The 21,204-nt window shown below is 40.8% G+C and overlaps 3 protein-coding genes across 33 annotated transcripts in view; 2 read left to right on the top strand and 1 right to left on the bottom strand.

The window, feature by feature from the left end:
* The window catches only part of LOC114641392 (C-type lectin domain family 5 member A-like), a 1,576,682-nt gene that overhangs the window by 78,204 nt on the left and 1,477,274 nt on the right, over positions 1–21,204 (bottom strand). For 23 of the 31 annotated variants that reach the window (XM_051925972.1, XM_051925973.1, XM_051925952.1 and 20 more), the window contains 2 exons: positions 19,389–19,513; positions 11,670–12,853 (listed from right to left, as the gene is read on the bottom strand). The exons of 3 other annotated variants lie outside the window; for them this stretch is intronic. In XM_051925972.1, coding sequence (XP_051781932.1) covers positions 12,727–12,853; positions 19,389–19,513 — 252 coding nt within the window. In that variant the 3' untranslated portion in view covers positions 11,670–12,726. Of the gene's footprint in view, positions 1–11,669; positions 12,854–19,388; positions 19,514–21,204 lie in introns of those variants that run through there. 5 more of the 31 variants (XM_051925964.1, XM_051925963.1, XM_051925965.1 and 2 more) reach the window with 2 other exon arrangements.
* The window catches only part of LOC127527373 (lectin BRA-2-like), a 404,208-nt gene that overhangs the window by 182,162 nt on the left and 200,842 nt on the right, over positions 1–21,204 (top strand). The gene's annotated exons all lie outside the window — the stretch shown is intronic.
* Positions 1–21,204, top strand: part of LOC114641385 (B-cell differentiation antigen CD72-like) — a 228,270-nt gene that overhangs the window by 6,224 nt on the left and 200,842 nt on the right. The window lies entirely within an intron of this gene.

The following is a 21,204-nucleotide window of genomic DNA, read 5'->3' as shown; positions in this document are numbered from 1 at the left end:
ATTGGCATTGTTCAGTATTCCATTTATGTTCTAACTAGCAAAATACCCGCTCTTTGCAGCGGCGAAATACTGGTTGAATATTTTTATTAAGAAAAAAGGTAAAATTTTTAAACTGAGGGAAAATATACAAAAAATTATTTGTTAAGGATCTCTTTGTATACGACGTTGTCAGTTCGTCCCTCCGGTTGTAATATGACCAAGCTGTGTGCTGAGCTTACTCTTGAGCATGCAACATACAGTTGGCCATGTGAAAAGCAATCCTGCCTCAAATCAATGCCAACCTTTTGCAGTGTTTGTCCTTGAGACTTATTGTCATTGCGAAGCAGAGCCTTACTGGAAATTGAACGCGTTTGAATTGAAATGGGAGATTAGATGGTATAACGGGGATGCGAGGAATAAAAACTGTGTCACCAGAGGCACTGCCAGTAAAAATAGTTGCTTGAATCAGGTTGTTTTGTAGAGATGTGACCTGAAGTCTCGTGCCGTTACAAAGTTTCGGTGGCTGTAAGTTTCTCAGTAACATTATTGGTGCCCCAACCTTCAAAATGAGATTATGCTCAGGAGTGCCTGGAGGATTTAGAGTGTTGAGAAACTCTATCGGATAATGTACCGCGTCTTCTACTTCTACAACTGAATCAACAGATTGATATGTTTTTGGTTGTGAAGGTAGTTCTTGAAGTAAAATGTGGTTTATAGTCGTAGTCATGTCATTTTTTGGTGTCAGGATAGCTCTCTCTCTTAACCATGACACATTATTTTGGTGGAGTTTTTGTAGATCGGGGTAAACATTTTGAAGAAGGCTTTGTAAGGTATTCACGATGAGACAGAGATTTGTAGGAATATTTATTTTACGATTTTCTTGTATGAAGGTGCCATCACCTATACTCATCAGAAGAGCAGAGAACTCCTCAGCTTTTTTGTCGCCTTTCAAATGAACTCTCATGTTTATTTTTAAAGTAACAACATTGATTTGTGGCCATAGGTATGAAGATTTCAGAGATGCTTTAACTTCATCAGCGCGTGTTCCTCTGGGCACGACTGGTAGGGTTTGGCGGAAGTCTCCAGCCAGTAACACTGTCAAGCCTCCCATAAGTTTGTTGGTGTTTCGGATGTCTTGGAGGTTCCTGTCTAAAGCCTCAATACCTGCTCTGTGTGCCATAGTGCATTCATGCCACACAATAAGCTGACAATGTCGCAGCACTTCAGCCATGTTGCTCTGCTTTGATATGTTACACATGGGGGATTCAGTATGGTTGAGGTTCAGAGGCAGCTTGAAAGCTGAATGAGCAGTTCTGCCACCCTCTAGAAGAGTTGCAGCAGTGCCAGAAGAAGCCACAGCTATGGCAATGTTACGTTTTGCTCAGATTTTTGCAAGGAGAAGGTTTATTAGGAATGTCTTACCAGTTCCTCCTGGAGCATCAAGGAAAAACACCGTGCCAGTGGCTGACGCAATGCTGCTCATGATTTGCTCATAAACTGACTTTTGGTCAGTATTTAGCAATCGCTCGTTATTTGTGACTATATTGGCCAATTGCGAGGTGTTGTAAGATGTCTCTTTCAAGTACTCGGGATTTGACGTAAGTTGTGCCAGTTCTGTTAAAGGTGAAGGCAAACCGTAATGATGAAGAGATTGACCTCCAATACCAATTACGTAGTTTTCAAGCAACTGTAGACAGTTGTTATAGATCAAATGTAACCACTGGTGGACTTCTGTTCGTATATGATCTTTTTCAGTCTGTCTCCTAATATCTTCTGCTATGCTGTCTTTATGTTTTTCCCATAGGTTTAAGGGTTTTCCATTTGGCAGAACACCAGCATGACAGCAAACAGTTCACGGATCTTTTGAGGTGAGCGAGATAGAGCAGCTTCCTGTAGAGTCTCGTCCCAGTTCATATCGTCATGTAATAAACCGAGTGCCCTGCAGGCTGACTTATAGGTCGGATGTAGGACACCATCAACTGTTCTGAGAGATTTGAAAGATGTGGGACCTGTGATTTTGTTGAGCAACAGTCAAAGATGGTAGCATTCAGAGTTATTCGGGTGTACAGTGTAGACCCATCCCAGTACATTATCCTTTTCACTCCCGAATGTCCTGGTATAGGGTTGCCCTGTTTTCTTCGACGAAACATGTTGTTTGCCCACACATAATATGATGGAATTTCATTATAATGAAGTTGTTTTGCAAAATCATTGTGTTTGCAAAGGTCAAAGAACGCTAAAAGGGTGGTTTGTGGTGGATTGTGTACTTTATCGGCAACGTTGGCTTCTGTGAAATAAATTCTTTGTCCGTTCTCAAGATGAACAGCAAGATGAACGACCGGAGGGAAACGTTCGTGAATGGGAAAACAGAAAATGCGCCAGGCTGCTTCAGAGCTACTAATGTAACGACCAGCTTCGTATCGAGATACTTCGTCATTTTCATTTTGTATTGTAAATACTGCCTGGTCACTTCCCTTGTTAACATACTTGCAGATGTATTTGATTGATTTTACTGAAGTGCAAAATTCGACATTGATGTGAGCATTGAAGAAGCGGGACAGCACAGGACTATAAGGGACCACCCATCTGTTGTTGATATCTACTCCTTTGATGTTAATTGTATGACCTCCATCAGCAGGTGCGCGCCGGCGGTACTGAGGGTAACCATCTTCTCTGGTCTGAGTTTCTGAGATGAGCGGACGCGGATACTTCTTAGTGCATATTCTGTTGATCATGCAGGGTGAGTTGATATTATGAGGTCCACATGGGCCGTGAATCATGGTGGATTTTACCATTTTGTGTAGGGCAGGGTCAGTCTGTGGATCAGGAATTTCCGCACGGATGACTTCATCGATGAGAGCTGGTTTAATCCTATCTTTTAGCCACAATAGAATGTGTGCATGGGGAATACCTCGCTTTTGCCACTCTATGGTGTACATGTAGCAATTTGTACAGACGAAAATGTTACTCTTCGTGAGCAAGTCTATCATTTTGCGAATCTTGAGATGAAATACATGACTGATAATGTCGTGGCGATCGTGAGGTTTTTGACGTGGAAGGAGAATTTCAGTGATGTCATGCCATTTAGGATTGCAAGTAAATGTGATGAATAAGTCAGGGCGGCCATAATGACGTACGTATGTCATTGCGTCTTGTGTACGCTCGTGCATATGGCGAGGTCCTCCAGTGAAGGAAGATGGTAATATCACAGCTTGACCAAGTTCTATTAAATCAGTGTCTTTTTTGTCAATAGCATCTTTTAAGTGAACGTAATTTTCAGCTCGTAGTTTTTTCTGATTTAGTCTGATATAATTTAGTCTTTCGGATTCAATTTTTGCGTACATATCAACTAAAAACTGATTTAATAAAGTTTGGAAGAAAAGGATAGTATTATCATGATGTTGTCTGATCATAAGCCGGTATGAATAGAAGTTTGCTGCAGAGACGGTTTTGTTCATAGGTAACTTACTGGTAGCATGAACTTGAGGTATAGACACAGAATAGCCGTCTTCACCATAGCAGAACATGAGAGGATATTGAAGTGCATCATAGGATCTGTGGGTTTCCTTAATGCGTTGTAGTTTATTGTCTCTGGTTTTCAAGACAATATCTCTATTGTTGAACGTTTGCCCAACGATGACAACACCAACTTGATGAACTGTGGGTTTATTAAATCTGCCTTTGTGTGCATGTAATGGTTTTTTGTCTGCGTGAATGACAACTTTGAAGTCTTTGTCATCATCTGAAATACTGTCCATTGTGGAGTGGAAGTCCTGGATGTAAGTGTTACAGTCATGGAGCATTTTTTGTAATTGCTTGACCAGGGGTATGTTAATTCCAGAAAAATTAGCGCAGTGGATTTGTGCTTCTTTTTCATCATCCCCGATGAAATAAATTTGCAAAAATTTGTGTTCCTCAGTTGGCATAGGTAAAAGACTGCCAATCAATTGATACACTTGTCCCTGAACTTTAAATGAAGGCATAAAATTTCCCTCAACGACTTGGTTAGCACCAAATGACATCATTTGAAATGCGCTGTTGTACTTTCTAATATTGTTCAAGAAATGCTCACTTTGAGGATGTTCGCCATTTAACAGGCCCTCAAGAAGGTCAGGAAGCTTACGTAAAGGAGTGAGAGAGACTTTACCACCGTTACAACACAAACCAGGAGACTCGCATTTCCACTTCTGAGCTTGACAATAGTCACAGTGAACATCCATGGATCCAATGTGTACTGTTTTGTCAGACTCATAATGTATGTTTGGGTCGTACGCAAATCCACAATTGGCTTTTTTGAGCCAAACCTGTTGTTTTCGTATGAGCCGCTTTTCATTATTGGGATCGTATCTAGAAACAGAAGCTCTATTAACTTGTGGATTTGCCTCCGTGTATTTAGCGACAGCGTCTCTATGAACTTGTGGATTCGCTTGCGAGTATTTAGCTACAGCGTCCCTATGAACTTGTGGATTTGTTTGCAAGTATTTAGCCACAGCGTCCCTATGAACTTGTGGATTTGCTTCTGAGTATTTAGCCACAGGGTGTTTATTAACTTGTGGATTTTTCTGCGAGTATTTGGCGGCAGCTGCACGAAGTTGCTTCCATCTATCTGCATCAGAAAATCTACCACGACGTCTGATACGCCTCCTTTTTACTGTGTTCTCACAGCTTGGATTGCTGCTGTCATAATCGTCTCGAGCTGGATTTGTGTTGAGCTGACATTCGGTATGTGTCAATCGACATAAGCATACAACTGGCTTCATCAATAACTTCACATCGATCTTTTGAGAGTTGAAATATTCATAAACATTAAAGTGTCCACTACTCAAATCGTCACCTGTGAATGTAAGATTTTTAAGAGGCATTGACGGTTCTCCAAAGGTGTAAAATATTTGGCCATTTCGGTACACTTGAAAGCGACAACCAAACAATTCATCTGCAGCCATCAACTCACATGCAGAACCATAGGTGAAGGGCTTAAGCATTTCAGTCTTATAGTGCTCCTGTGTACTATAATTATCTCCTGTACCATCATCAGTCCACACTTTGAACCTGTCCCAGTCATTTAATACATAAGACACAATGTCCCTGTGGATATCAAAAGTGAGCCTGATATGTCCGTGCAATATGTAACACAGAGAATGGAAAAGGCAGGCGCCATCTCTGGGCATGGACACCACTCGGTAAGTGATAGTTCTTTGATTGATGGTGATCACCTCGATAGACATGTTAATAGGGGTACAGTTGGAAGAATAAACAGAATGGGTACTTGATCAGTAAACAAAGCATAAAATACCTACACAATAACTATAACAATCGTAATAAACGAACAATAAAACAGCGGAGAACCCGTGGATTAAATAAAAAGGCTGCTTCCTTTTCGAAGCAAGCAAAAACGATGGCCTTATATGGCGTTCGTTTATAAAATAGCGGATAAGCTGCGTAAAGGCTGCTTCACAAAAAAACAGCGGAGCGTCTTATATGGGCAGGCAGTGGATTAAATAAATGAAATGGGTACCTGAACAGTAAACTAAGTGTAAAATAGCTACACAATAACTATAACAATCGTAATAAACGAACAATAAAACAGTAGAGAACCGCGAAGCAAGGACGGCCTTATATGGCGTTCGTTTATAACACAGCGAAGATGCTGTGTAAAGGCCGCTTCACAAAAAAACTGCGGAGCGCCTTATATAGGCAGGCAGTCAGGCAAAGAAAAAGATTCAAATAACTATAATTGTAGTAAACGAACAAAACAACAGCAGAGAAGCAGCGGATTAAATAAAGGAAATGGGTACCTGAACAGTAAACTAAGTGTAAAATAACTACACAATAAGTATAACAATCTTAACAAATGAACAATAAAACAGCGGAGAACCCATGGATTAAATAAAAAGGCTGGTTCCTTGGCAAATCAAGGAAAAAGGACTGCCTTATATGTCGTTCGTTTATAAAACAGTGGAGAACCTGTGAAAATTCTGCTTCCTTGGCGAAGCAAGGAAAGGAATGAACACACTGCAGCGAAGAGTGCTGATTTCCGTAGCAGCTGCACTTATGAATATGCTAAGCACAGTCCACAGCAGCCGCACTTATGAATATGCTAAGCACAGTCCTTCACCCGCGAATATTTACCTTATATGGGCAGGCACTCAATCACGTGGGAGGCGTGATGATGCAAGACGCAAGACGCAACCGCATCACACGGCGACCGAGCTGCCCGCTATGGCCGTATACAGTATATGAAAGTAGGTTCCAGTTATGACCATTACGCGTAGAATTTCGAAATGAAACCTGCCTAACTTTTGTAAGTAAGCTGTAAGGAATGAGCCTGCCAAATTTCAGCCTTCCACCTACACGGGAAGTTGGAGAATTAGTGATGAGTCAGTCAGTCAGTCAGTGAGGGCTTTGCCTTTTATTAGTATAGATAAATGAGGGAAAGCAAACATTCTTCAGTAGTCTTTGAATAATCTGAACATCTGAACATAATAACTCATCTTGAATAACAAACCATGAAGTTCTTCCTTACTGACTTTTGGTGTCATTTTTATTTTATTGATAATATCGTTCAGTTCAATAGCAGCAATGTCGTATCATAAAACTCATCAATGCTCTGATTTGTCTTTGAGTAAATGCTGTAATTTGGATGTTGATGGATTACATGGACGACAGAACAATAAAAACTATAAACCAAGTGTCAGGTCTTTCTTAATACAAGTTATTTGTCTAATTGTTTAAATTCATTTACTGATTTTATTAAAATCACAACCCGTTGACATTCCTGTCACTAATGTGTATTAACATTGTATTACATGTGACTGTCAGAAGAGCTCCACATAAGCATACATACGTCAATAGCTAGAGAGTGGCGAGAGTGACGCTCTGTCAAGTAAAGGACCAGTTCATGGTGTCTTCTTCACTTCAAGGTCTACAACTTCATGGCTGTCGAGTTCTCATTCCTTGTTTGCTGCTCTTTGGAGGTCTGCAGAGTTCTTGTCATTTCAAGAATAAAGAAACAGGATCTTTGAGACACGTCTTTATTGCACTGTAACAATACAATACAATTTATTTTTGTATAGCCCAAAATCATACAGGAAGTGCCGCAATGGGCTTTAACAGGCCCTGCCTCTTGACAGCCCCCAAACTATTACGGGCAGCAGTTGCCTTCAGTCCAGGGTATCTGAAAGACGTTCTGCTAAGATGATTACACACTCAGCCATCCTGCACAGCTGTTTGTCTTAATCCTCCCTTCTGGCTAATTTTAAAGAACCAATGGCGCTAAGAATGACTTCAAAGGAAGTGTTTTAGTTGTGGAGTTACTGAAGAGCCAATCGTAATAAACATTGTAAGAAAAAGATGAGGTATAAATATCTGAAATATACCTGAATATATATCTATACTGTAAATTGTATTCTATATATTTGTTGTGTTTTATTATATTATATCACTGTTCTGGAGAGACATGTACAGTAAGTAACAATATCATTGTACTGTATGCACAAGACATAAATACTGAATGTTTAATGATGAGATTACCTCAGATAACTCCCTGCTGAATGCACACTGTAACTGACCCGCTATTTATTAGTAGTAGTAGTAGTAGTAGTTGTAACAGTTTTTGTTATTTATCAAAATTGTAAAAGATGACGACTCAAAGACAGCTTGTTTCTATGTTGGTATAAGTTGGGTCTTGTGATCAACTTAAATTTTGCACAAACAATCACAATTGTCTCAAACTCAAAAGTTGTTAAAAAATGTAAAATTACATAAAATTTCCTGGCTGTCACATGCCGTTCATTTGATATGGACAAGACATCCAGTATTTCACACAATTTCACACATACAGCTTTTAGTAATGAAAACGTTGATGGATCAAATCAATAAATAAATGACCGTTTCCTAAAATGTTTCCTTGTCAATTTTAAAACCAATTTTATATGTAGCGCTGTTTTTGCAAACCTTTTAAAAATTATCACATGAAATACATTTATAGACTGAAAATCTCTAGGTATGAGTTTCATGAGGTACATTCTGTTTGAAGCACTGGATAGTAATAAGATTTGTTACTTTTACTATACTGTTACACATCAGGAGAAAACGTAATGAACAACCATTCAAAATAATAAAAAAACTGTACTTTATATCGGCAAAATATTAGAAACGTTAAAGAACATAGAATGATTGGATAGCATCAGTATGAGACTGCAAGTCATTTATGTTTGACCAGATAGAAAACTGTTGTAATTTGTACGACTACAGCATACTCTGTAACGAGCGAGTCAACACTGTCTCGAGATGGCGTGATGCGAGTGACGCTGGGAAAGGGCGTTACGATAATCACGTCATTACATGGAGTGCACTGTCATATGGAGATCGTTCTGTGACTAACGCTATGGGCGTTCTGTGATATGGAGGGCGTTCCATGTCTGACGTCAGAGGTATTGCGGTCTGCAGATTCACTCTGTTGTGGTACTCTGGCTGCACTTCTGAGAACAGGAAGACCCTCCAGCGTTTCATCAAAATGGTTCAGAGAATTACCATCAGTGCAAGATATCTTTACTACCCACTGCAGCTGAAGAGCATTTCTGGAGATCCAACCCTTCCTGGCCATAGAATTTTTACTCCTCTGCCCTCTGAACTCATCAAAGAACTCCTCTCTATGCAGCAGAACCAACGTTCTCCTTCTGCAATTGCCACTTAAGAGACGGCTCAGTAAAAGTATGCTGACTCTGCAGTTTCAATATGGATGGACCCTACCACACTCATTCATTCAGACGCAGGATGCTAGTAAAGTGTATTTACAGTCTTGCTCAACTGTTAGTGACTTACTGATTTTATTGGTTTACTCTACATTTTAAAATACACAAAATTACACTAATGACTCCTCCCAAAATTATACTAAAACTCCACTCGTCCTGTGAGTAACCTATTAATTCAGACCTCCCTAACTGAATGTTTCCTTGGTGTTTTCACCAAAGTGACTTTCTGCCATTTGGTGTTCCTCCTGGAGCCTCCTAGTGATAACCCACCAAAGTCATCAGGTTCTTTTGTAGTAAAGCATTCCACCCCAGGACGGTATTCGCTAAGTGCAGCCCTTCATAGATAAGCTATTATTACAATAGCCGTTTACCAAAATGAACCTAAAGACCCCAGACCTGTGTGTTGGAGTGGGATTCATCTACTCTCCACTCACTCTGATGGAGTGACCTTGTGTAGGCGGCCTTCTGTGGCTTGATGAGGTGACAAGTGAGCTTTTGGGCCATCAGACTAAACACCAGGTTTGTTATAAACCAAGCACTGAAGCACACCATCGCCACCATGAAGTATAGTGTGGAAGCATCAGGCTCTGGGGATGTTTCTCTGTAGCAGACACAGAAAGGTTTATCACGGCAGATGGAAAAATGAATGCAGTAAAATACAAAGAAATCCTGCAGGAAAACTCAATGCAATGTGCAAGAAACCTGAGCCATGAGAGAAGATTTGTATATCAAGAAAGACAACTACTGGGAGCAATGAGCCAAAACTACACAGCAATGGCTTCAGAACAGCAATGTTCATGTCCTGGAGTGGCCACGTCAGAGTCCAGATCTCAAGTCACTTGACAACTTGTGGCTGGACAGGAAAAGACTGTTCACTGACAATCTCCATGACACCTGATAAAGTCTGAGCAGCTCAGTGACAAAGAATGGAGGAGAAATGTGTGAAATGATAGAGACAGAGAGAGCTGTGCACACAGACTCAAGGGTGTCATGGTGGGAACCAAGGGGGCATCTACTGAATACTGACATGAAGGGCATGAGAACTGATGGCATCACTGATTCTGGGTTTTATATTTGTTATGAATTTAGATCACCTTTTCACTTTGATATAAAGAGTCTTTCTGTTGATCAGCCAAATTTAATCATATATTCTTTAAACTGTAAAAACTTCCAAGGTATTGAAATCACTGAAAATATACCTGAAACACCACATCACTTCATCAAAAAGAGGGAGGATAGAAAGGAACATTTGGCAGAGCAGGAGACAACGTGAAATAAACAGGAGGGTGGCTTGGATCATCAAACTAACTGAGTGGACAGAAAGATCACAAATTTAAAAATGTCAGCGAGCAAACGTTAATGCAGCAACTCAGATATGTAAAGTGTGACATATCTCCTAGCACAGAGAAGTTCATTCACTCAAAGTCAGAACAGAAATAAGGACACTGGTCAAGGAAGTCAAACCGACTTTATTAAGCAATTCAGATTTATTCTGCACGAAGTATCACAGAGAACAACATTTCAAGTTAAGAATAAAATGGAAATTAACACAACAAAACACGACAATGCAAGATAAACAATCAATTAGATCAAATGTATTATATTAAATTTATCAAATTAGATCAAATCTAATAATCATACTTTATTAAACAATTCAGATTACTATCACAGAGCACAGCATCTCAAGTTAAGAATAAAATGGAAATCAACACAACAAAACACGGCAATGCAAGATCATTTGAGAGATGAGTTCCTAGAACAAATCTGCAAAAGTGTAAATATATACTGGATGATAAAATAAAAACTACTGAAGATCAAAGTATAAAGAGAATTAAAATTACAAAAAAAAAAAATCAATATAATTATAATTAAAAAAATCAACTCAAGTGACAGAGTGGAATGAGAAACGTCACTCTTAAAAAGTCAAATCATCAGCAGTTGGCTTAAGAGAGTCCATAAGTGATAAAACTTGTGTTAAGACTCGGACATTAATAACACAGAATAGACGTCATGTCATGTGGTAGTAAATGCTCGTCATGATGGCAGCTCTGACTGTGATAAATGCTCAGGGATGTTCAGTTTTTGCTCCCTTCCAGATGTTCTCCATTTTTGTATGTTTGTCATAGTGAATGGCTTCAGATCTTTAGACTAAATGTAATATTAGATGACAGGAATCAGAGTAAACGTATCACACCATTTATAAGTTGCTGCCTGCCTAAGATATTGAAGTAATAAAGTAACCCCACAGCTGTATCGCCATGTGTTAGAGAATTGTCTCTTTAGTGAGTCACACAAACAGCTGAGCAAAGATCATTGATAACAAGACGCAGCCAGCCTTACTGAATCTAAACCTCGCCATATGTTGTCACTTGCCAGGACAGTGAAGTTGTCACCCTAAGGGTTCTAGAAGATTACTGAGTCTCGAGATCAAAGCAGATCTCACACAAGTGAAATCAGAAAAGCATTAGCCATTGCTAAGGTCTGTGATGCCACGGCACCACAGTGACAGCCATCATCTCAAAAACATTCAGAAAAGAGCAACATCTACATAGGAGAAGCTGGCCTGCCAATAGGGGGCAGCAATGCCTGAGTGAAGTAGTCTCAGAGGATTCCAGAAGAAACATCCAAAGACCCTCAGGGCTGTCTGCCCTCCTCTAAGGTCAGAGTTCATGACTCTGTGCTAGGAGAGATGAAGACTAAAAGCAGGACTCATGGGAGAGCAGTAAGACAAACTCTGCTATCCCAGAGCAGCTTTGGTGCTCGACTCAGAACTGCACAGAGTCACCTCCATCATCTTCACTCTTCTTGTAATGAAGACAGACAAGAACTTTGTGGATGGCGCAGATCCACTGGGTCTGCTGTAAAGTAACACAACATTCAACAATAAGAACGTCATACCTACAATAAAACATGGGGGGCAGTGTGATGAAGAGGGGGCTTTGCTGCTGCCTCAGTGTGTGAAGACTTGCCATTTTGAAAGAACCAGAATATTCTTTATAAGAACGGCCAGTCCTCTGTCCATGACCTGGAGCTAAGGTGTAGTTGGATGACACAGCAGGTCAATGCTCCACAACACAAAAAAGAAAACCAACAGCTGAATGGCTCAGAGGACACCGAGAGTTTCAGAGCCTCGTCAAACTGCTAACTTGTCCTAACAGAAGTGCTGAAGTGAACAGTTTAGGCTCGAAAACTCTGAATGTATCTGAATGAAAGCAAAGACCAGTGGGCTATCACTCCTCAACAGTAACGTGAACGTCTGATCTCAAATTATAAATCACAGAGTGTTTAGTTCTCATTACTGCTGATAAAGTTGCACCAGCCAAGCACTGAGACTCTGATCTGCAATGACACCTTCACATCGGTCACTGAGGTGTTGGATTAATAACTTTGTTCACTGAATAAAGAAAGCAGTGATTTAAAAACTGTATTGTGTCTTTCCTCAGGTCTCCTTTTTCTAATATTTCATTTCTCTAAAGGTCAGAGGCCATGCATTGTGTAAAATATGTAAAAACAGAAAATACCAGGAAGGGGGTAAATACTTTATCACATCACTCAAGACAGACACAGGTTGGTGACGTATCTTCATTTTACTAAATGCTGAAAGGACTTAAATGTGTTGCTTGTTACACAAATATAAAATTGTTTTATAGAAATCAGAACTGTGCATTTCTTCTCATATGTAAATGAAGCTTTATCATTTCATCAGTTATCTCTAACCAGCATGTGCAGTTCAGGGTCCGGGGGTCTATTTAGTCAGAACTGAGAAGAAGTCACAGACCAACACTGAGATTACAATAAGATGTCAGCTTTCATGTCCTCCCAGTCCTGTATGTAGAGTATGTTGTCACTCACTACCTCTGTCACCTACATGACAAAGTGAGGTGACCGTCTGGACTCGGCTCAGACTAGCAGCTCTATGATTTACTGATGAAGTGATCCTTACGATTCCTGAAGACAGCGGCTCTGGCAGGTGACTGGAACTCTTGATAGCAGTTTAAATATGAAGAGGAAACGCAGCGGACTCACAGATCCAGTGATAATGATCTTCACAGCTGTAGTTAAACACCAAGTTCTTCTGCAGATTTATCAGCAAACACTCTTCTTTGTTGTCATCGCTGGCTCTGAAACACAAGAGGAGCTGTGAGGCCTTCTCCTGACCTGACTGACCTCGTAGCCTCACACACATCACCTGACTTCAGACATTAAACAGATGAAAGGCCACCAGGCTGTGCAGTACAGAGGATTGTAAGTCAGCAGTGTGGCTAATAAACTGAAATTCAATCCTCACTGGACACGGGCAGGCTGGGCCTGACTTAGCCATGGTGGGTGAATTAAACTAAATTATAAAGGACACTCATAATAATAATACATTTTATTTATATAGCGCCTTTCCCATGCTCAAGGCACTTATAATAAAGAATGGCAGCGTATACAGTATATAGCATTGTACAAACCAGATAAATAAATAAAGAAGATTAAGACAGTAAATTCTGAAAAAAAACAGACAACATAATTGATGGTCTCGCACACACACATACAGGTTACATGAGCATCTTGACAGAGAAGTAAACTGAGAGAAGGGTAATAAAGTCAAGTCGAGCTAAAAGCCTTCCTGAACAGATGAGTTTGGAGTTGTTTTATAGAAGAATTCATGTAGTCAGCTGACCTGATTAATTTCGGTAGGTCATTCCAGAGTCTGGGCGCTATACAGCTGAAGGCCCTGCTGTTACCCATGGAGTGTAGATTAGTGAGGGGCACAACAAGATTACCAGAATCAGAGGACCTTAGTGGGCGGGCAGGCACATAGTGATGGAGGAGGTCACTGATGTAGTTTGGCGCGAGGTTATTTAAAGCTTTGTAGGTTATTAGTAGGATTTTATATTCGATTCTGTAGGACACAGGGAGCCAGTGGAGACGGAGCAGGATGGTGTGATGTGCTCGCTGCTGCTGGTTCGAGTAAGGACTCTTGTAGCTGAGTTTTGAATAAGCTGGAGCTGTGATATAAGATTAGAAGGGGCACCTGCCAGTAGGGAATTACAATAATCGATGTGGTATATGATAAAAGCATGGACGAGTTTCTCAGCATTAGAGAAGGAGAGGAAGGAGCGAACACAGAATATGTTACAGAGATGAAAGTAAGAAAGTTTCTTAATGTGATTTATGTGGGCGGAATAAGAAAGGGATGAATCAAAAATGACCCCAAGATTTTTTACAGTAGAGGCAGGTCTGATGAGATCACCGCCAAGATGGACTGGGAAGGAGCTCATTTTATTAAGTTGCATTTTAGTTCCAATTTGTAGGAGTTCAGTTTTATTGCAATTTAATTTTAAAGAGTTCTGCTCCATCCAGGTTTTAATTTCACTAAGGCAGGTTGTGAGCTGAGAAAGCTCTGATGAAGTTCCACTTTAAACATTGAAGTAGAGTTGAGTATCATCTGCATAAAAATGATAACCCAGTCCATAGCTATGAATAATAGGGCCAAGGGGAAGCTTATAAATACAGAAGAGGGCTGAGGACAGAGCCCTGAGGGACTCCTTGTGTGACTGGCACTGAGTTGGATCTGCTGGTCACCAAGACTAACAAACTCTGGCCTATCAGTCAGATAGGACTTGAACCACTGGAGGGCAGTGCCAGAGATACCCAGCATGTTCTCCATTCTGGACAGTAGGATGTCATGTCTGACTGTGTCAAATGCTGCACTGAGGTCTAACAGAATTAATATGCTGGTCTGTCCAGAGTCTGCTGCCATAAGCAAATCATTGGTTACCCGTAGCAGAGCAGTTTCACAGCTGTGCCGCTCCCTGAAACAGACTGAAAGGGTCCATCAAGTTATTAGAGGTTAGGTAATTGGTGAGTTGGGAAGCTACAACACGCTCAAGAACTTTTGACAGGAAAGGTAAGTGGGAAAAAGGCCAGAAATTGTTAAGATTGTCAGCATCAAGGCCAGACTTTTTTAACATTGGGGTTACAGAAGCAATTTTAAAAGTGAGCGGCACAGAGCCAGTGTCAAGGGATGAGTTTATTATTGTTGTAACAGTCAGGATTATGGCATGAAGGCAGGATTTAAGTAGTGTGCTGGGGATGGGGTCCAGCACACAAGTAGTCGGCCTCATCTTACAAAGCAGGTTATTAACAAACGCAGATGTGACTGGTGAGAACTTAGAGAAGGAGCTGGATGGAGTGGGAAAACAGGGAGAGATATAAACAGGTGATGTATTTATGTTAGTTGAATTATTTAACATCAACATGTTGTGTCAAGTCAAAGCAGTCCAGTAAGGACAGGAATTCATTTCTCAGTTTAGATGTGGGGATGTCAATATGGATGTTGAAATCACCAAGAAGGATAATTCTCTGAGAGTAAGAGCTTAGGTGGGTCAAAAGTTCAATCAGATCTGATAAGAAGGATGCATTGTATTTTGTGGGACGATAAAGAACAATGAGTGAGACAGGACCTGATTTCGTTATTAGTTTAAGAGCCAGGCACTCAAAAGACAATGGACAGTCAATTGGGATTCTTTTAATATTTAAGTCATCTCCGATAATTACTGCAAGCCCGCCGCCTTGTCTTGAGCTGCGAGGCTCTGAGTGGAAAGTGAAACCAATTGGAGTCGCCTCTGTGAGAGACGCAAATTCGTTTGGTTTTTGCCAAGTCTCCGTTAGACACAGAATATCAAGTTTGGTTTCAGTGATGAGTTCTGACAGCACCAATGCTTTGCCATTAGGAGACCTCGAGTTAAACAGTGCAATATTACATAATGAGGCTTCTTTCTGCACAGACCCGCAATCAGGGTTTATTTCCACATAATGCAAATTTGGCACACCGACATTTCTATTTCCAGGGTCATGAGAAAGACGGCGTATTCCTGAGCAAATGCTGCCGGTGGTCTTTTCATTCGCAGCCCGGCGGTGGCGGCGACCTGACCCGCGATGTATATATTTCGGGCGCTGCAAAATACCGGCGTCCTTTAGGATGTTGCAGTCAGACCATTTGCTCTGGACAAACTGTTTAATAAGAAGGAGTTTGTCATGAGAGTATTTTAGCATGATACTGGGCAATACTTATCTGAATAGCACTGGAGAAGCAGCACAGCACAGCGGAACTGGTAGGACAGGCGGGTGTGGTAGAGTAGGTGAGCAGCCATAGCAAGCAGCAGAAAGCATAGCACGAGGAGGTAGCGGGATTTGGAGGTTCCAATACACAGCCACAAACAGTAACGCTTGGTAATTTCAGGCGTGATCGCCCCGGAGCCAAAAGCCAGATTAGTATGAACATCAGATCAGTTCCCAGTCGTGGAGTACTGTAAAATGAAACGGGAGCAGATCAGCAAAGCGAATTTAATATAATCATGGAGACAGATCATCCGAGGTCCTAGATTGCCAGGTACAAAGAAATGTTCGTAGGCTCTCATCCCGTGATCCACAGACTCAGCTGTTCCCAGTCAAGAAAGAAAGAAAGAAAGAAAGAAAGAAAGAAAGAAAGAAAGAAAGAAAGAAAGAAAGAAAGAAAGAGTTTTGAGTTTTAAATATACCTTTTATTAAACATTCAACAATCAATACAAAAATCCACAAACCAACAAAAAATAGAACATCCTATGTAACCTAGTAATGAGTAATTTGTTGTAGATTCATAATAAGTAATTCACAAAACAAAAACACACTCCTCATTATCAAGTTTACAAATTGCATTCACTGCACACCACTTTTCTATAAATGTTTGCAAATTGTGGGTTATCCTATAAAACTTGAAAGAAAGAAAGATAGATAGATAGATAGATAGATAGATAGATAGATAGATAGATAGATAGATAGATAGATAGATAGATAGATAGATAGATAGATAGATAGATAGATAGATAGATAGATAGATAGATCTCCTCAATCTGTCTGTGGAGCAGGACAGTGACAGCAGTCTGTCGCTGAAGCTGCTCCTCTGTCTGGAGATGATCCTGTTCAGTGGATGCAGTGGATTCTCCATAATTGATAGGAGCCTGCTGAGCGCCCTTCGCTCTGCCACAGATGTTAAACTGTCCAGCTCCATGCCAACAATAGAGCCTGCCTTCCTCACCAGTTTGTCCAGGCGTGAGGCGTCTTTCCTCTTAATGCTGCCTCCCCAGCACACCACTGCGTAGAAGAGGGCGCTCGCCACAACTGTTTGATAGAACATCTGCAGCATCTTATTGCAGATGTTGAAGGACGCCAGCCTTCTAAGGAAGTATAACCGGCTCTGTCCTTTCTTGCACAGCGCATCAGTATTGGCAGTCCAGTCTAATTTATCATCCAGCTGCACTCCCTGATATTTATAGGTCTGCACCATCTGCACAAAGTCACCTTTGATGATCACTGGGTCTATGAGGGGTCTGGGCCTCCTAAAAATCTGATAAAATCTGAGTCCATAAAATCTGTAAATATTAAGCCAAATCCATACAATTCGGGTCAGCTGTATCCACGAACTATACGTACAATAAAAGAAATAAAACAAGCGTAAGAAAGTGTAGAATTAAGGCGAATTTTGCGAAAAGTGTTGTTTACAGGGAGGAGCGACAACAACATGCGTGCGCCAGCGTCCCCTATAATAGAAACCATACTGGACGATGACCCCCCACACACACCCCACCCTGAGTCAGGGTCGTCATTGTTGAAGATTGTATCTCAGCTGACAAATTCTTCATTCGTATATTCTGATTCAAATGACACAACTCTACTTTTAAAGATATATATAAGGTACTGTATATTAGCACAACGGTCTCTGAACATTAGCAGACACACTTTTGATGGTTTCTTAGATATTCCACTACATAAAATTAGCAATGCTGGGTTCAAAAACCACTTGATCTTTGTAAAATGAATGAATACGTCAAAGCCTTCATTGTGATTTGTGTAACTTGACCGTTTTTTCCGTGTTGATTGACGTGACTTTGAGGCTGACGTCTAGAAATGCTGCCATTGCTTCCTGCTTTCTGCCTGAATACACTTCTGCTAATCTGCAGTAGCCGTCCTCAGACACACGACTGACTAGTTCACTTTATCAGGCCTCTGATGATTCTGAAGACTTGGCCTTTTCTATTCTACTAAAGCCTCATGGCCTTGTTAGTGTTTATTATAGAGTGGCTTCTGCTCTTCTCTGAGCGGCCATCAGTGCTGTGGTGTCTCTTGTGACCCTTAACCATGCTGATGACCTCATTTAAGAGCTCATTAGACACTACGGCTCAACATCTGACCTAAACTAATACATACAAATATCATTTAACAATTTAACATCTGCTGACAATTCAGTTTATAAATGAAGACATCTGAACACATCACCTAAAAGAACCAGTGGTCCCTCCATTGTCTAAACCCACTTCATCCTGAACAGGCGCCCAAGGCAGGAACAATCCCTGAACAGGGAGCCAGTCCATCGCAGGCAGAGAGACACACACTGCAGGGCCAATTTAGCATCGCCAATCCACTGAATGTGTGTGTTTGTGGAGCACCAGGAGGAAACCACGCAGACATGGAGAGAACATGTGAACTCAAACACAGGGAGGACCGGGGTACCCTTGTCATCTTACAGCGGTGTGGCAGTGCTACCAGTGTGCCACCCAAAAGAAAGAACCAAACCTACGTAACTATATCTATGATGACATGAGAGTGAAGCCTTCTGTTACTAGCAGATGAAACACCATCACTACACGTGACGACACATGCTGATGACAGCCCACCTGTGTCTGTTATCGTTCATCTGCTGTCACATTTCATGTGTTGTGTTGGACTCCTCGTCTCTTCTTGGTATTGAACTGTTCTCACTGCTCTATGGGATACGTGAATTGTGAAGAGTGTACATGATAATAACATGAACTAAAACTTGACAAGTCATCATATTGTACTTACACCATTAATAAGACATGAACATTAATTTGGGGCAGCATGATGAAGATCTGCCCAAGAATATGGTGCCGGCTCATTTTAGAGTTTGGTTGCCCTGTGCCAGTCTGGCTTTTGGGCAGATTTTGGGCTCTTTGCTGTCTGGATGGTGTGCAGCTCCATCAGTTGGATACTGCAGGCAGGAGTAGAGTTGTATGGATGAGTGGACTCTTTATGACCAACAACATCCCATAATCTGCCTATTATATGTCAGCTGTCACACCCGCAGTAATCCACTTTGTGTCCATTCACACTCCTACCTCAGCCGCTTCGGCTCATCACTGTCCCTGTGGCCTTGTGGCACCTCATTCGTGTGTTTAAGTTCAGAAATGACATTCTCACTTATTTACTTGTAGTTTGGTTTACTGCACTGCAGAGCGTTTGTCATTTGTAACATATTTCATTATTGTCTTCAGAGCTCTGAGAAACGACATTCATGACTACATGTGTGAGGCCAGCAGTCCTGGCAGGATTAGGAAAAGGAGTCGGTAAACGTGAAGTCAGCAGTCACCGGCCATATTTATGTGATATACAAAAATGGTCTGTGATTCAATAATGTCAGAAAGGCACAAATTATTGTGATGTCCGTTCATCTGTTTTATGTTATCAAATAAGACAGCAGACAGTGTGTTTGTCACCTCTAATGACAGTAAAGTGTCACCTGTAGGTGACCACCTTTCTGTTCCTGCCTAATACGGTTTTGGAGCTCATTCAGTGAAAGTGAGACGTCTCGACTGAAAGGAGTCTTCTTACCCCTTGGATTTTACAGGTCCGGCGTCCATCCTGGTAGATTTGTTTTCTTTACTGATGTCATATCCGCCAATCCAATAATGTGTCCCTCCAACTCCAATGGCATCAGCTTTACTTTTTAAAAAGTCCTGATAAGAAAACATGAAATGAAGAAGTTGATGTACAGTTGAACTTGCAGGTGTCTTTATTGTATTGAATGGTCTTCTCTTAGTCACAACTAGGGGGCTCCGCCCCCTGCTCGCTTCGCTCGCCAACCCCTGGTGTTGGGACATGACAAAGAGTGAGATGTATGAATTAGATATAGAATAGTGTGCAGCTTTGGATGATGCGCATAGAAATAACAAATAGAGTGTTTGGCATATATTAATGTTTTATTGGAATATTTCTTTGTATACAACATTAGTAGTAAAGATGGTGTCTTGTCCTTGAATGAGTCCTCCTTGGCATGGATCATTTATAATTTTAACTCTAACGTCAGATGAACGTCGAACACGTGAGAAGGCAACATAAAGTTGTCCATGTCCAAAAACGGGTTCAGAGAGGTAGATGCCAACCTTGTCCATGGTCTGTCCGTGTGATTTGTTGATGGTCATGGCAAATGCAGGTTTAATGGGGAACTGTCGCCGTTTCAATGTAAAAGGTAATTCCAGGTCAGAACTTGTAAGGTCAATTCTAGGAATGAGAACAGTATTGTTAGCATGTGATCCTGTAAGAACTGTTGCTTGAATAACATTGCGTGTCATGGTGTTGACGACTAACCGTGTGCCATTGCATAAACCCTGTTTTGTGTTAAGGTTTCTTAATAGCATGATTATTGTTCCGTTTTTAAGGGCAAGGTCATGTTGTGGTAATCCGGCTGGGTTAATAGTGTTCAAATATTCTAAGGGGAAATTTATATGTTCATTGTCGTCATCAGAGTCAACTTTGTCAGAGCTTAGAAAGATCTGTGTCTCTCCAGGAAGTAATGAAATGACCTGGTTATTAATGTGATTAACATTAATATTTTTTGGACATAATATAGTGCGTTGTGTTAAAAGGGGTATTTGGTCTAATGTGATTGCTGTTCCAAATATCTCTTTTACTAAGTCGTCTGAGATAAATTCATGGATACACGTGATCGTCTCTGTGCCTGCTGTTTTTTAATTCTTGAAATTGTAGCACTCCATCCTTCCTGTCCAGTTGGAAATAATATGGGGTATGTTAAAGTATCAAGAAGCGGAAAGCAAATGTCTATGCGTTGGAATGTAGGTGTGTTGTTTTTATCAGGACGTAAATGTAGAACAATATCTCTGTGAAATGGAGGCTCACCATCTTTACTTTGAAAGACAATTGCCACTTCATTAACGACGGGCAGATTGTATCGTCTTGGATCTTGTTCTTTGTCCTTTATCAAGACCAAAGCAATTGTAGTTGCCGCTATACCTTCTGCATTTGCTTTTGTATTTGCATCCTTTTCAACTTCATGTAGCATTTTTATAGACTTAGCTAATGGGTGATTGTTTATGACATGAGTGACGTTTCTCATTATAAGCTCTGTGCATTGTTTGTTTTCAGGAAGGTTCATGCGTTGATAGATTGCCTCATCTGGATCTAGGATGTAGATTTGTGCATATTTGCGTTGTTGATTCGTTTCAGGGTGCACTGTTCCAATGCGATGCAATATTTGTCCACATATGCGAAAGCAGTATGGGCCATTGCCTTTTGGTGGCCTGATATGTACTCCGGTAGATGCAAAAGCAAATGAACTATTGTAGGATCTAATGCAGTTCATAAAGTGTTTACTTTCAGGCACATCGTTAGTTAGAAGCTTCTGTAGATA

This window comes from Erpetoichthys calabaricus, chromosome 4 (assembly GCF_900747795.2).
Source record: "Erpetoichthys calabaricus chromosome 4, fErpCal1.3, whole genome shotgun sequence".
NCBI classification, from domain to species: Eukaryota; Metazoa; Chordata; class Cladistia; order Polypteriformes; family Polypteridae; genus Erpetoichthys; species Erpetoichthys calabaricus.
Note: the sequence above shows the minus strand (reverse complement) of the source record. Positions and strands in the feature narration are given on the sequence as shown.